At 37.0% G+C, this 17,054-nt stretch overlaps 1 protein-coding gene across 2 annotated transcripts in view; it reads left to right on the top strand.

Annotated features, from left to right (window-relative positions):
* Positions 1-17,054, top strand: part of AKT3 (AKT serine/threonine kinase 3) — a 139,652-nt gene that overhangs the window by 62,417 nt on the left and 60,181 nt on the right. For both annotated transcript variants that reach the window (XM_005416229.2, XM_031059112.1), the window contains 2 exons: positions 3,605-3,730; positions 15,734-15,845. In XM_005416229.2, coding sequence (XP_005416286.1) covers positions 3,605-3,730; positions 15,734-15,845 — 238 coding nt within the window. The remainder of the gene's footprint in view (positions 1-3,604; positions 3,731-15,733; positions 15,846-17,054) is intronic.

Below are 17,054 nucleotides of genomic sequence, written 5' to 3'. Positions count from 1 at the left end.
ATACAAACTGATTATTGCTCTATGGCAGATCCACTGCTTTTTAAAATACTGCAGCTCCATTTTATTAAATTGTCAGGATATCTTGTGTTTTGGTTAGCCTGCCTCTCATAGGATTACTTTTCACTTGATTTGAGAAATTAATGAGAATTTCCTCTAGGTTACTTGTGTTAAGGTGTTTAATAAGCATACATTGTAAATATCTTTAAAGTGATTTAATATTGATAATACTGGGAAATACCCTTCTTTTAAATACAGGGCTGCTAGGTTAGAAGACATGTGGAAGTGTTTTTTCTTTTCAAATACTCTGCTTTGCTCTAGCATTTTTTGAATGGCGAATTTCTTTCAAGGGGTATCAGTAAGCGTGCGTATTAAGAAGTATGGACTAAAATGTTTTTCTAACTTTAGGCAGGTTATGTAAAAGGAATGCAGTTATAAGAGAGCACCTAGAGTGCATGATGAGAGCCCTTAACCCACTTGAGCAGCTAAGTGAACTGTTCACTGATAGCACCGTTTAGTCTTCAAAAGTGTTCACCCATTTGTTAATTAAATTACAAAATAAATATAGGGCAGATGATAAATATTCACATACAGGCCTTGGAGAGGAATTAGACTATTAGTATTTTCAAGACAAAACCAAGGTTTGTGTGTTTGTATAGAAAAAGCAGTACTTTTGAAAAAGTAGTCTGAGCATGACTCATGTTGGGAGAAACATTCTTGGGAGAAACATTCTTCAAAGAAATATGTCTGTGAGACAGATATATGGATCCTTATGAAGCCATAGTGTTTTTCAATTGTTTTTAAATTGCTTTTTCTGTGTCAGGCTCTAGTTTGTAGAGCGAAGACAGAGGTACAGCCATGCTCATAGGTAAACTGGTACGCGCCTGTCATATGATTAGCTTCTATCCAGAGCTGCTAACTCTCTTCAGAGGAGCTTGAAAGTGCTGTTCTGTTCTTCTAAAGTTTCTTCTCCAGGCATAGCATCAGCTGCATAACTCAGCAGGTGATTAAAAATCTGCCCAGTTTTCTGATGAAGAGAATCTGTGTTTGGCTCCTCCTGGGTACTCAACCTTGAGTGTTGTCCTAAGCAGTGAAGAGGGAGTAAGCATTAGAGGAGTGTGTGCTGAGTCTGTGAGGCCACCTGGAAGAATGGTCTCCTTTTCCAACAGGTTTCATTCTGGAGAGTGTATGTAAGCAAACAAAGGCTGCCATTCTTTCCTGAGTGACTATTAAGTGTACTTACCCTATCAGCCCTGATCCCTAGAGAAGAATCTGCTTATCTCCCTCTCCAGTTTATTCCTTGCAGAAAGAAGGACTCTCTTTGAAACCTGAGCCCTAAAACTGACCGGCTTTAGGCATGTTGATATTGTCTCCATGCTGCCCTTGAATTCTTCAGCGGGTGTAGGTGCCTGCCTTCTAGGTAAGGCTAAGATCTGGATAGATTGCAAACCCAGTAACAGGCACTTTCTCTCACTTACTCTTACAATGAAATGAGAAATAATTTATCAGAAAAATACAGAAGATTCTCTTTTTCATCCCTTTAAGAAGGCAACTAGGGTGTTAATATTTTTAAAACTTATATTGGATGATCTGATACATAAGGTTTTGTTTTGTCAACTATTGAGTCCATGCAAATTTCATAAAATTTGTTGCAGGGCATATTTTAAATATTTTTAAAATATGACTCATTCCTTTACTTAGGCCTATGGTTATTTCATGTTCAAGTATTCAGCAAACTTAATTTGTTTCTTTTCATGTAATGCTGATACAGTTTTTCCCTGTTGTTTGTGTTAAAGTTACACATTTGTTTCCCCACACTGCATTTTTGTTTCTTCTTCTTACAAAGTATCTTGTACCTGTTTGTTTTGATTTGGTTTTTATTGCATGCTTTCGTGGTAATTGGGATTTCCTGCTGTGAAATGAGCTCAGACTGGAAGCATCAGTAGGGATATTCCCAGCCAAACTAGAACCAGAGGCCTGAGATAAAGCTCTGCATCAATGCAAATGTAACTAGTGCCATATCTGCTCTATTCATTTAGTGGTCAAATTAAGTCACACTTGGACCTTCTCTACTCTTTCTACCTATGTGAAAATGTCTCTATAGCAAAGTCAAGCAAGTACCCTGCTATCTAGAAGCGGGACTCAATAGGAAGAGTTTTGCTACAAAAGCCAGCCTGAGTAACCCAGTGTTAATTGTTCTTTTCTCTTCTCCATCCTGTATTCCATACTTGCCTTCTCCGCTTAAATACATGAAAATTGGACATGTTAGTGGCTGCAGTTGGATTTGTTAAGCCATGGGTATTGTCAAAATCCTTACAAGCTGTGCTCAAGTTCATCGAGGCCATGTCAGCAATTCCCATGTTGAACTTCAGTGACAATTAGCTGAGTGCTGTGATGGAAAGGTGAAGCTGCAATGAATGAATTTTTAGATTACCCTTTAATGAAGTAACTTCTATGTTAGATGGATATAAGCTTCTTCCTGACTTTTGAATGGCCGAAAAGCTGTGTAGCTGTGACTGACAAGGTGCTGAGGTGGTAAAGGGCACTGCCAGGCTGGGCCTTAGCCCACAAGCAGTGCAACCCTCAGGATGGTTCGTTCTGAGCATCTCACAAATGGTGAGAAGTCCTAGGTTCCGTGTTGGAAATTCTGCATTGTTAATACACTTTTTTTTTCTGAAAATATCCATGTGTATAATGATGAAAGTGACTTTAAATAAAGCTTTAGTAATAGTCATTATTTCCTTTGCAGAGTTTATAGAAATCAAAGATGAGGGAAGTTGGGCAAATCTAAACTAACGTGTACTGAACTGAGTATTTGCAGTCTAAAAATGAAATTGTTACTGAATTTTCTGGTGTGACATTGTAAAGTATAATAGTATTAAGGAAATTTTTTACCCTTAATAGCAAATAAGTGGCATTAATTAAGGAGTTGTGTGTTCTGTATGTTTCTGATCCGAAATTCCTCATAGATTCAGAATTGAGAATCTTTTGCTCGGGCTGGGGTAGGGGAAAGGTGGTATGGTAGGTTTATTGGTGGACTTACCTCATAGAAGATAATTGCCTTTATTTTTTCTTGTTTATTCCTTTTGCTTTCAGTTATATTTTTAAAGTATATTTTGTGTAGGTTTTTCCATTACCCTCAATTTCCTTGTATTTCCTTAGGGTATGTTTTGAGAAAATTAATGAATTTTGGTTTGGCTCAGCAGGGTAAGTGTTCTACCTTGTAGCAGTTCAGATTTCATTTGGTCATTAAAAGTCAAGCTGTAGAGTTTGGTTTTCTTCCCTGAAAAAAAAATTAATTATTTATGGTGTAAGCATGCAGGATATTTGAACAGTATACGGTGATAAAATTCAGAATTATACAACATTAGTATACCATGCTTATAACTTCTTATTCCAGAGGCATTGTTGTAGAGTCCAGGTTTACCATAGCAATTCAATTTTCCCTTCTTTTGGACAGAGTTAAGGTTTTCTCTGTAAATTGAAAACATCTGAAAAGATTTTGGTATAACTAATGTTTGATGCTGATAGTATGATATGTTTTTTAATATTCAAGTTTGGGTTTTTTTCTGCAGTGTTAATGAACTTTTTTTTTCTTCTCCTTTAGGAGAATATATAAAAAACTGGCGGCCAAGATACTTCCTGCTAAAGACAGATGGCTCTTTCATAGGCTATAAGGAGAAGCCCCAGGATGTGGATCTGCCATATCCACTCAACAACTTTTCAGTGGCAAGTATGTATTTCCAGTATTTATTATTCTCTCAGCATATTGACAGATTATCTGCTACATATTGCTTCGTGTATAATTCAGAATTTATTGGTAACACTGCAAGTTTAGTACCATGTGCCATACTAATGCACCACTAGTCTTACATCCAGCTCTACAAGATGTATTTACAGTAGCATGGAAGAACCATTTGGAATGTTTTTAGATGTCTAAGTTCTCATTTTTTTGTGTGTGTGTCTAAAGTGTCTCTAAATAACAATGACATTTGACAAATGATGGTTGAAAGAAGAACATTCCTGGAAAGTTTACCTTTATTTAGATTGCTGACCTCTTCTCTGTTTTTCATTAGTATCTCTGAATTCACTTGAAAACTCAAATTAATTAGAAAATTATCTAGACTTTCAAATGACACAAAATCATGCTAAGTTATTTTTCTCTTGGATAATCAGGTAATCAGCTCTCCAGCCTGGTTAATGAGTAATTTCAAGCAATCAGACAATTTGCATATATTAACAAAGCCACAAAATGTGTATCTGTTGGATAAAGTGAAGATTGTGTGTTTTCCAAGAATGTTTCTAAAAGACAAATTTGTAGGGTTTTTGATCAGAGTGAGATTGGTGAGTGTTTCTGAACAGAAATGAAAGTATTTGAGGAGAAAAATTAAAGGGGAAAAAAATCTCTCTGAGTTGCAAATATCACAGCTAGAAACTTTCAGAGGAACAGTAGAAAATTCACCCAATTTCTTTCAAAAGTGTCCTAAGTGTGCTGCAATACAAAAAGTGGCAGTGTTTAGTTTTCTGGAGGAGTATAGGAGCCACGACAAGAGCATTTGTACTTAGGGAAAGGGTTCTCTTCCTGTTCACTGCTGAAGTTGGAACAAGTGCTACTGAGACTGAATTTTCCTATTTTCTTGATAAAATTGTACTTGAGACTGACTCAGCCTTTGTGTATGCAAAGTAATTTGTGTATTTTATTTGGTAAGAAAATAATCTTGTGCTCCAAGCCCATGTCTCATCTCACAGCTAGAAGAGGAAAACTTTGCATATTCTGATTGCAATAGAAAATGATATTGATTGTGCAAACCATCTAATAGCATTAGAGGCTTGTTTTTCCTTGTTGGTATTCATCATAGAAGCAGTGATGTCTTTAAGTTGTTCATGTGAGTAGGAATTGACTAAATCACGGGCCATTATTAATTCCTTAGTTATTGCTCTGCATATTCTAACTACTCTTTTTTAGCAGGTAATATTTTTCTAGATACTTGGTCCCTGGTTTGCAGCAGAAAGACAATTTCTAGAAATACAGTGGGCTTTTCTGTCCTGCTTTACCATGTTCTTTATTGCATATTCTGTCTTCTCTTGCTGCAGCAACTAGAAGGGTGATCCAAATGGTAGTTCTGCTAAGCAAAGAAATACATAATTAGCAGTTATTATAGCATAATTACCAGTGTGTTGGTGCTGGTTTTGGTTGGAGTTTTTTTGGTTCCCGGAGGTTCTGTTATGTAATTCTGATATTAGAATGCTGTCCCTGAACTTTGCCTTGATGGAAAGGGAAAGATTTCACATTGTTTTCCAAAATGACACCATCACCACCCCCACCACCCCCCCCCCAAAAAAAAAAAAAATCCTTTCTGCAACTAGCAAGTCTCATAGGTCTGATTCTTAGGCTGTGTAAGATAAGCATGCAATATTAATTGAAAAAAATCCAGTTTTGATAAGCATGACTTTTTCTGTTTTTCTGACAGGAAAAGGCATAATTTTATCAGAAATGTTGGCTGATCAGTGCAAGAATAGGGAGATGTAGCACTCGTCAAAAGAATCTCATGAAATTAAGTGGAGTGCCTGTGTAGAATTCACAGGATGAAAAGCAAACCAGGATGGTATTACACTCTAAATTGCAAGGGGCTATTTTATCTGTCATCTATTTTATCTGTCTGAAGATGAGCTCATCAGTAGGGCAAATAAACAAACAAAATTGCCGTATGAATGGATCACATCTCATGGGAAGTACCTGGTAAATGTTAAGAACTGGTCTCATGGCCTCTGATCCAAGAGTTCCTGAGCTGCTGCAGTAGGTTTGTGGCCACAAGCAGTGCAACATATTTTTCCTGTAATAGTGAAGTACGTTTTTCATAAATTACTAGCCAGGCAGATGGAGTGTGAGATCACTGTTAATACCATCTTGATTAGGTTGGCAGGGACTTAAAGATATGTCTTTACAGTCCTATCTTCATGTAATCTTTGTAGCTATCTGTAAAGTGAGAGTGTGGTCTCAGTCTACTTTTTGCTCTCCAAATGATAGACATCTTTGGCTCTTGCTTGCAATTTGTTATTTAAGCAGAAAAGGCCAAGGCTGTGGTATTATTTTCGTAGTACTGTTGGAGTTAAACTTGGGAATGTTTGCACAGTTCTACTTTGTATGATTCTTGTTGTGTAGTTTAAAACTTTCTTAAGCAGCTCTGTCAAGCTAGTTACTTCCATTGTGCAGATACCTTCCCACCTGTGTCCCCAGCCTTCCACTCCTGTGACATCAGCTTTACATTGCAAAAGTAAAGCTCTTTCCCAGGCATAGTATCATTTTCCCTAGCGTGGCTCCCTGATTCCTTCCAAGATAACTTTAAAGTTCCACACCTAAATATTTCTCTTTCTTTGGTCTTTTGTCATCTGTGAACTCCATTGGGAATGAAGAGAAGGCTGGAGAGAATGAAGTTATTTTACAGACTGCTAAAAGTGCTTCCAGTGATAAATATGTCTTTGCTAATAGAGCCTTTCTCATTGAGGGGTGTTTTGTCATAGAATGGAGCATTCAGAGGCCTTTTCCTTGGGGTGTTCTGGGAGGAAATGTGGGGGGAAGGCATTTGGAAGTGTGTGTGTGAACAAATAGACTCTTTACTTGGAGAGGGAGGGACTGAGGCAGCACACATGTGCTTCAGCCATTGCCAGCCACCCGAAACGCCCAAAACAGGGAACTATGTGGCCTGAAATGGAGATGAGGGATCTCTCTTCCTTGGAGCACTGAAGATTAAACACAGTTGAGTGAAGGGAATGACAGAGTGAGGCTGGGTGGAGCTGAGCCCTGGGGAAGGACACAGGCTGGCCTTAGGTGTCCTGAATGGATTTCACGCCCCTGTGGCCACTACTCTCCCAACTTTGGGTGCACAGGGAAGGCAGCCATGGAAACTCTGCACTGCTTGGAGCTGCTGCAAGGTTTCAGGGTGAACAAATCAGCCAGATTTGGTGATACTGAATAGTGTGTAGGAATCACTGGCTCCTCTCCTGTGGAGCCAGCTTATTTTATACCTAACAAAACCACCTTCTTTTAAATGGGAGTTGTGAGAGCTGTGTATTTGAAGTAGGCTGTTAGTCCCTTCATGCTCATGCCTTGACACTGAGACTCACACAAAGCTCTGCTGTGGTATCTCACTGTGCACTTGAAGATAAATGAAGGCGGTGTAATAACATGGGTGGGAAGTTCATTGGGAAAACTTAAATCCGGGTGACACTGGTTTGCAGGGGTAAATTCAGAGGTGTGAGCTTACTGGAATTGTCTGGTTCAAAATCAGTTCAGCTCTTTCCAGGTAGAGAGGAGCAGTTGCAAGTAATCAAACTGCTGTAGCTTGTACAGATACTCTTGATTGACTGAGTCATGGTAACTGAGTGGGTGTGCATTCCTAGCCCACTTCAACTGCAAAATAAAATGTTAATTTAAATTGCTTTTGCTTAGGCATTTATGCAGTCAGAACCAGTTTAAAAATAATTTTGGATTCAGTTGGTATGACTTCTCTATACAGGCAAAGGCCTGATAAAAAAGTCCTGTCTTTTAAAATGCCATTATGCTTCTTTGAGAACAAAACTAATACTCTGGGTAACAGGATGTATTTCCTCAGTGCCCTCCCACCCCCTCAAAAAAATCCAACATGGCCTCATAATGCTGTTTTCAACTGGCCCACTGCTGTATAAGTGGAATAAACACTGCTTTATGTAAACCACTTTGGTCTTTGATTGTCAGCATTATTTGGGAAAGCAGAGTGGGGAAGAATTCTGCTTCAGTTCTACTTGAGGATGATTTGTGACTTCAATGATTTTAAAAACCCCAACTTCTCACATGCACAGTGAGTGTGTAGGTAATCACACAGCACATTTGGGATGAAGTGTCTCTAGGAATTGGCCCTTTGCCTTCATTTTGATCTTTACATGGGGAATAATTGGGAAGAGCTGTATCCCTTCACAGTATCCTTTGAACCTTAGCCAAAAATGATGTCACCTGGAACTTTTTTCCTGTCTTGAAAGATAATGCTTTCTAAGCACTCTGGTACAGCTACCCTTTTTATTGTCCTTAAAAATAAAAAGCAGATTATTATTATATTATTACCATGAAAAGGTAACCTTTTATAAACTTTATTTTATTTTTGTTTTCTCTGTGGAAGTGATTATCAAGAATCTTGGCTATTCTAAATGGAGAATCTGTGCTACTGTTTCCTAGTCTTAACTTTTCAGTGGGCCAGAGACAAGATTTTATTATTTTTAGGATCTAAAAATCTTCAAAACAGGAAAATTGAAAGGTTTTTGGGGAATAATGTTAGGATTTAAACAATTCTTCAAGAAGACATTTTTTAAAGAAATGGGTAGGGAAATATGTATGTCTGTTATAAGTGAGATTAGTTAATGTATCAAAATACTTCAGCATTAGACACAACCTTGTGTGCAACTCCATAAATAACTTTTCAATGTGATTTAAGTCCATTTTTTAAAATTTGTTACCATACTGGATTACATGAACCCAGAGATAAGATATAACTGTACTTATACTTAAAGTGTGAGTTTGATTCCAAAGTAATAGTAGTAGAATTGAATAAGTAATGTTCATTCAATATTGAAAACGCTAGTTGGAAAGGCAATTTATTTGCATTTGCAAATGCATCTATGGGATTCAAACTCAAATCTATCGTGTATAGGAAATATTTCCATCTCTGTTGGGTGGAGAAATGTTTGGGAGGCTTCAAAATTGCTTTATGAATGCTGTCTAGGTGGTATAGTTGGTATCCTGTCCTTTTGACTTAGAAGTTTGCAGCCAGACCTGAAAGTTTTTATGCCAGTGTGATTATACCCAGCTGCTTAAATAAAACTGGGGTGTTTGCATGAAAGACAGAGAAGGACGAATAATTTACTGTCTTCCATTAAAACAAAGTAAAGCCCAGGCAAAACCCATGCAGAAATCTATTTCTCTTTTCCCTCTTTGCATGAAGGGGCAAATGACAGACTAGTTATAGTGGCACAAAGATATATATGCTACCTTGATACTTTTTGAAGTATTGGAAATAAAAGACTTTGCAGCATGATGAATTGCACAAAGTTTGATCTTTTACATCTTCAAGGAATATAATTAAGGGTTTTTTTGGTCATATTTGTTGTTATATTATCAAAGCACATATAAGTACTTGCCATGAGCCAAGCCCCACAGAAGTGGGATTTTTACCCATACAGAACAAAAAATCAGTCCCTGCTCCAAAATACTAAAATTCCAAATATAAAACAAGTGACAGCAGATGGATGCAAACAGATGGGGGAAGTATGAGAAAACTATGAGACAGTATTAGCCTGTAGTACAGGCAGTGGTCTCAGCACATCAACAACTAATCCATTGTCAAGGTTAGATTTTTACTCTCATCTGCCTTCTTTTCTTCCTCCCTCCTTCCCTCCCTCCTGTTTTTAAATGCATGGTGAAGGAGAGTTTTAAGGAGGATTTTAAAGAGAGCTAGTATGACAAACAGAGAGAAATTAGAAATGCTTTAGAGAACCGATGATGAATTTATAACAGTAAAGGGATTATTTTGATACTGAATAAAAAATGATAACAAGGGTGAGAGTAGGCTGTGGGGACAGACAATGTTGAACAGCTACCTATATTTGATGTGATAGAGCTTGGTAGGAAATGGGAAATGCCCAAAAGAGAGTGATGTGGTCAAGGGAACAGCGGACAAAAGCAATCTATTATGAACAGTTTTGGGAATAGCATTTTTAGGGTAAACCTGTATTTGTTTGGATAAAAGAAGAGATATTAAATTGTTCACATAAATCTCTGTGTGACCAAATTTAACTTTAGGGTGATAGTCCCCCTAAATGAGATGTAGTAAGAAGGAACAAAGCCTTTTGGAAAGCCTCAGAGAAGCACATTTCCCTTAGGGAGTGGGTAAACAAGTGGGAGAATCCAAAGGGGGACCAAGCTAAGGGTGTGTGTATGGGTACACGCATAAGTTTGTTCCTATATGTAAAATTCATGGATTTTCATGTGTGTATGAGCAAAAATCTGTGTATCTGCCTCTGTGTTATGAAAATGATCTATTAGTTCTGCTAGTTGTCTACTATTTGTCTAACAAAAAAGGTCATCAGAGAAGTGTGGATTTGGAGTGCAGAGTAGCAGCAGCAGAAAAAGGTATTTGTAAGGAATGTGTTCATTAGATTTTGCTATGAGAAAGAAAAATTAGATTAGCAATTAAATAGGCAAAGGTTGGGATAGCAATTAAATAGGCAAAGGTTGGGACAAAATTGTTTATCTTGTAAAGGAAAGACCAAGAGAAAGATAAGAAATCAAGGTTAAATTATTATGTAAATAGATAGATACATAGAGAGGTACAGATCTGTGTAAAGACAACACTCTCCCTGTATGTTAAAACATGCAAGCATTATAAATAATGCAAGCAGTGGCTTGATACTGTTTTTTTAAATAAAATTTGATAGTCACAGGAAGTTATCCTCTGTGCTAAAACTCAGTCTGTATTGACTGTATTAGAAATAATTTCTCAGATATGCAACCTTCTGTTCATTTTTTAGTACAATTTTTTATGGCTGCTTGAATGTTTAGTATTCCTGTCTAGCCATATCAACACATTCTGCTGAAGTTGAAACCTTTCATATAAGTAATAATAAAATGGTGTTAGGGTTCTAGTTTTTTTTAATGCTGAATGTCTGCATTTACGAAAAGAATGCTGGTGATTATACAGTTAAAGTTATAGAATTCAAACTTTAAACTTTTTAATAAAATCTGAACAGATGATCTGTGCTTTTTTTTTTTTTTTTGGAACTGGCAGGTTTCAGGCCCTCTAATTGGCTTCCCAGCTTTGCAGAGTAATTACAGCTTCAAGCAAACTTTGTCATCTGTGGTTCAGAATGGTGTAAAGTAAACAGAACGTTTTGAAATACAGTTTGTAGTTAGAGTTGCTCAGGAGAGTTTAACTAGCATAACTACTTAATTTAGACAGTAGCAGTTATTTGAAAAAGATTTGTCTAGCATTTTAGAATTGTCAGGTTGGTTGTTCATATGAAGACAAAAGTTAACCTCTGGTATGTACCTGACTTTGTTTTGTTTTTTAAAAGGATAATTTCAATAATTGAGAAACATCCGTTGCATTTCTTTTTACTGTGTTGATTTAATTTTTTTTCCTTTTTCGGTATACATCCAAAAATGGCCAAAGGAGTGCTATGCACTTGTTGGAACAGAGATGTCATTCCCTGTTACTGTTTTCGTATTTTGCTGCTTTGAACAAGTGTTCTCCCCCAAGGTATTTCCTCCCCTCTAATATTAAAGGAAAAGTTCTCATGACTGAGGTTTCATCCCAGGAAGACAGAAAGCTTTAGGAATAAAATGTGTAATTCCAAGTTGTAGATGGCTAGCATACAAGAACACAAAGTTGAGTCTGTCTGTTTACTGGCTTACTCATCTTTTTGAATGATAATTTAGGCTTCCAACTGTTTTGAGTTGAGATTCAGTCCTTTAATTACATATGTTTATGTATAGTAGCAAACTTGAAGACATTATGGTAGAATGTTCTCTACTTTTGGTAATGACCCAACTATCACTCGAGCATTCGGAGCCAGCTCTCAGTAGCCAGTTTCACTCTTTCTTCTGTGCTTTTGTATTTTCCAAACTATTCACTCAGTCTTAAACTACTATGCTTTTTCCGTGCTTTAGTAGAAAAATATTTTGGTATTTTGGTAATTAGCAGTAACTGTGTATTACAGCACTTATTCATCTTAATAGATTTCTTTCCCCTAGTAGTAGGTGAAAGATATTCACAGATGATTTTTTTTTCATGTTGCAGTCAGAGGAGGAATACTGTTCAGCCCATACATTTGTTTAGAGCAGCACATGAAGCATGTGGGGCTACTAAATATCAGCAGACTGAAGTTATTTTTACCTACTTGAGAAGAACGGGTAGTACACCTCTTTTGGGAATACACTGGTCCTCCACTTCTTTCTGAAACCCTTTTTGCTTCATAAGGGATGGATATGAATGTATTCAATTTTAACCCTACAAGGAAATCAAGTCTTTAGCCACTTCTAACAGAATATTACTAAAACTAATTAAGTTTTCCTAAATTTTATTTTCCAATAATTTCCTCTAGTGATAGTGCAATTGCATTCTTGGGGATTATTTGTCTGGAGGTTTTTGTTTTCAGTACCATTTTCAATTCTTAAGGTTTTTTAGTACCTTTCATTGATTTAATTAATCATCTGTAATTAGAAATCAGAATTTTTTTTTGGTAATAATGTTATATAATTATTTATAATGCTAATAAATATTTTGTTCTTGTTAATAATGTGCATAATCACTTTGAGGGTTGACTTAAAAAATGGAATATAAGTAGTATATTAGATACAGATTTACTTAAAGTACATACCAATGTATATATTTATTATTTTTTATAGTATATTATATATACTATATGTCTATTTTATAATATATATTATACACTATATATACTATATATAATATACTGTAACTACAATATATAACTATATATTATATACTATATATAATCTATATTATATATACTATACTATATATATTATATTTTATACATCTATAGGTGAAGACCATATTATACGTAGCATTTGGACATAAGCATATGTAATTCTCTTAGTTCAATTTTTTTCATGTGTGAGTTGGAAAACTTAAATAATGCAATTTAAATATATGCATATTTGTATATATTGACAAAGAGAAAATAAATGGTGGAATTCAAAATCTTCAGTTCCATCAGAGGCATTGGAGAGGATGTGCTTTTCGATGGGTACAGGTTTGTCTCTGTACCTTTTTTCCTTCAGACTGTCCTAACAGAGTCAGATCACGTTTCTCCCTGGCAGCTTTTTTTCGCCTTCCCTCCTCTAAACTAGGTACTCTAGTTTGGCTATATTCTAGCTATCTCTATACTATTCTTTCTCATATAGGTTCCAGTCTTTTTCCTGTCCTATTACCACTTTCCTCCCTTTATTCCCTCGTCTTTTGTTCATAACAGCTCTCCTGTAAATAACTTGCTGTATGCCATCTTTCTCCATTGGATTTTGCCTCAGTAAGGTACTTTCTTTGTCATACTGTCTGAAGAAGAGGGTAAGGCATTATGGATATAAGTGAAATGCTTTCAATTTAGCATGTGGAGAGGCAGTAGATAGCTGTAGTCTCTGGATTATGCTCAATGCCTAGACCTTCAATGATTTTACGCTTTAGTAATTGTTACTGTAATTTTTTACCCTCCTCCCACTGCACTCTTATCCCTCCCACATGTAGTGTGGCCAGATGCCTTACATTTTCACAGGAATACTAAAAGGATATCAAAGGTCTTGATTTGCCAAGTTTTAAGTCTCGTCTCCAAAAAGCAGCATTTTCCAGCAGTGTGCAGCTTTAGGCAGACACCCAGTAAAGAAAATTTCAGCCTACATGATTGAAGTGTGATAGGATTAAAGATGAGAGGATGGTTTTGTCAGGAGTAAGATGAGATTATCTTAGAGCAGACAATGCTTCTAGTCTCTTCTGCTAGGAAGGTAACCCCACATGTTCTTTGGAACTTCAGCTGAGGGAGTTAAAAAAAAAGCCTGTTAACCCTCCCCTCGCTGTCACTGTGATCGTAGCTGGACTTCACCCATACTCCTGAGGACGGGGATTTCTTTGATCTCATGGGTAATTCCACTGGGTTACAACCCTGGTTAGGTACCCTAAGCAGCTCTACTTCATCATGCTTCTGTCTGCCATGTTTCCCTTCCAACTTTTGTGTTAAACTCTCTCTTCTTGTGTCCATCCTGCTGTAGATCTTTCTTCTGCATGCTGAGGATGGTTCTCATTCCATCCAAGACCTAGCAGAGTGTGTGTAAGCAATGAGGGTGAAGTACTGTTTCTTGTTTTTAATGAAATGTTTGTTAAATGGAATGTCATCTCTGTTCCTGACAGTGAGCAGTCTGACTTACATAATAATTTATAGATGTATGGTGAATATATAAGTTTGCTCATCAAGGAATGCAGATGTGCACAGGACAGTATTCACTCCTTTTGTTTCTCATACCTGTGTCTGTCAAGCTTCTGAGGTGTTCCGCTAAGCTGCAGAAAAAAATACTATTGATAGGCATATCCACTTCCACACGTCTTTGTTTCTCAAATAAAAAAATTGCAGTAGATTATAGTTGAGGTTTCAGGATCCTGAATTTGTCAAGAGAAAATATGTCAAGCCAAAATAATTTATTTCTGTGAAAGGAAAGCATGCCTTGTTAAGTGGTACATGTCATATGACTTCTGCAAAGCATTGACATTAACTGGAATAAAGAATAGTAAGCTGCATAAGTAAAAGGTGTGGGTCAACTGGTAGGTGGTAGCTATATCAAAAAGAAGTTACAGCAGATTGTAGGTGAGCAGGAATTCATTTACCATATCATTATTGATTGATTTGTGAACCTGATGAATCATTTTAGATCACACGCACACATTTGATCTGGATCGGCTTTGAACAAGTGATAATATTCCAGACATGAGATGTGATGGTTCGTGTCTACGTTGTGGTAGCTGCAGGAAAACGAGTAACACTTTTGACAGAGTAACCTTAGCTTCTCAAAAATGTTTAAATGCATTTGCATGAATAAGGAGTTTTAGTTTGTCAGGGTTTTGCAGCTGTAATATTTTGTGCAGCATCATAGAACTGATACACAGCAACACTGAACCATTGCCTGAATTGCCAGCGTTGTGGTCTTGCCACAAAGGAGTAATAGGTGGTCTGTAATATGTCTGGAGTTGTGGAATAAGGAAGATCTTGGATCTGAGAGCACAACTGGTGAGGGACACATCGATTGAACTGACTTAAAGAAGACTGAAGAGAGAAAAAGCAGTGTTCAAATGTCTAAAAGGGATGGCTGCTGGAAAGATGAAGTAATTTAGTCAAAAGAACAAGAAACAGTATGCTGAAATTATAGGAAAAGTTGCATTAAATCCTAGGAAAAATCTTACAGCAATAAAAATAGTTAATTTATTTATAGTTGGATAGATTAGTTTACTTACAGGGGTTTTGAAATTAGTACTTTTTGGGGATTTTAGAAAGAGTATAGAGAAATACTTACAAGAAATAACACAGGTAGATCTGATTCAACCCTAGGGCACAAAGAGAATTAGATGATTTCCTGGGGCAGCCCCACTGGTGGTGTGTGTGGGGTTGTTCTATATTTAATAATCAGACTAATTTAAACATCTGAATTTTCTTAGGCTGTTTTATAATAAACCTTACCCTGAAGTGGCAGTACTATCAGTAATTGTGACATGGTTACCATTGAAGGGAAAATGTCATATTCCTCCTGCTGGGTGCAGATGGAAAAATATGCCAGTGGCTACTGCTGTTTCCTTGGCATGCTATAGCAATACAGGATCTAATATTCTTCTTAGCCTCATAACACAGACCAAGTTAACAAATGGAGATGGCACTTTTATATGGACAATGATACAAATTCCATCGATTTTATATGGACAATGATACAAATTCCATCGATTCCTCTGACTGCTTTCTTCACCTGCTTTATTGTTACCTACTACCTTTTGTTCAAATCTGTGGTTGTATTGCTGTTCTGTATTTCCTTGTGTGCTGGATAGATCCTGAATGGGAATACATAAGCTGAATGAATTTCATCTAAGTGATTTTATTTGCTTTTCACCCATTAACTGGCAATGTATAAAAAAGGCAATGTCATGTATTTGTCTAGAATGTCAGCTAATGAAAACAGAGCGACCAAAGCCGAACACATTCATTATCAGATGTCTTCAGTGGACCACTGTCATAGAGAGGACGTTCCATGTAGACACTCCAGAGGAACGGTGAGGGTTTTATTCTTGTTTTCCTTTTCACAATCCTTGTGCAGAAGCCTCAGCAGAGTCTCTGCTGGGCCTGCACAGCAATCAGCATTTGGAACTGTGACATTCTGACTAGTTAGTTAAAGATTTTTAAGTCAGCTTCTGTAAAATATTATCTGAGCTCATAACTAGAGTAAGAAGAGTTGCCTGCGAGTAGGTGGGATGAGTGTGTTCAAATAAGCCAAAACTATGTCATGATATGTCTCTGAAGTGTTAAATTTTGAACATCCAAAGCCTGGATTGAAATGTTTCCAGCCTAGCTGTCTTACTCCTCCTAATGTGCTCCCTTCTTTTGGCACAGAAAGCAGCATGCTTATTATAATTTATTTTATGTTGGCTTATTAGTTTTTCTTGTTTCGGTAAACATTCACAAATGCTTAAGAATTAACTTTTTTAATGCACCAAAAAGTTTTTAATGCCTGTAGGAGATATGGGATAACGCCCTCAAATTTTCTGTACTCTGTCTACTATTAGATGCACTGAATCTTCCCACTGTAGGCATCTGTCCTTTTGAGACCAGTACTATGATCTGGCTATCATTTTTTGTATCAGTAAATAACCAACAGCTTTGCTTTTTCTGTTATTTCACTTAGAGGTTTTTTTATTCTACCTTGGTACCATGTCTCCACCCTGTCTTTTTTTTGTGCAGTGTAGTAGCTCACATTGCATTCAGTAGTAAATACCACGAAAATATCCCATATTCCTTTCTGGCTGAGCAAGAGGCAGCAGGTAGCGTGCTTGGTGTGGGGCTGTGACCTGTTGAAGGGCTGCCTGGTGTGCTGTGCTGCTCTGCTGGCCCTGCTTGTCCCTCCACAGAAAACATCACCTGGGCCTGCCCCTCAGTGCAGCCATAGGTTTTCAGGATACTTGTAGGAATGTAGTATCTCTGAGCACCTTTTTTGAGGGAAATTTGCAAAAAAGCTTGTAAGCTGAGAGGACATCTTATGCTCACAGGTGTATTATACCTGGAACAAGTGTTTTCAAGTTTCCACTAGTAAAATACTTACAAAATCAGAAGCTGCTAATTCTTGAAGTGATATAGTGATCCTTTCTGGTCAACTTCCCCCCATTTAAGAAAACGCAGGATTTGGAAGGAAATTGAAGTGATTGATTAATATGAGTCTTCTGCTGTGTAACATAAAAATTGAACATTGAAGCAATGTAGCATGTGAA

Source organism: Geospiza fortis, unplaced genomic scaffold (genome assembly GCF_000277835.1).
Source record: "Geospiza fortis unplaced genomic scaffold, GeoFor_1.0 scaffold41, whole genome shotgun sequence".
NCBI lineage: Eukaryota > Metazoa > Chordata > Aves > Passeriformes > Thraupidae > Geospiza > Geospiza fortis.
The sequence above is the reverse complement of the archived record's forward strand: the minus strand, read 5'-3'. Positions and strand labels throughout refer to the sequence as shown.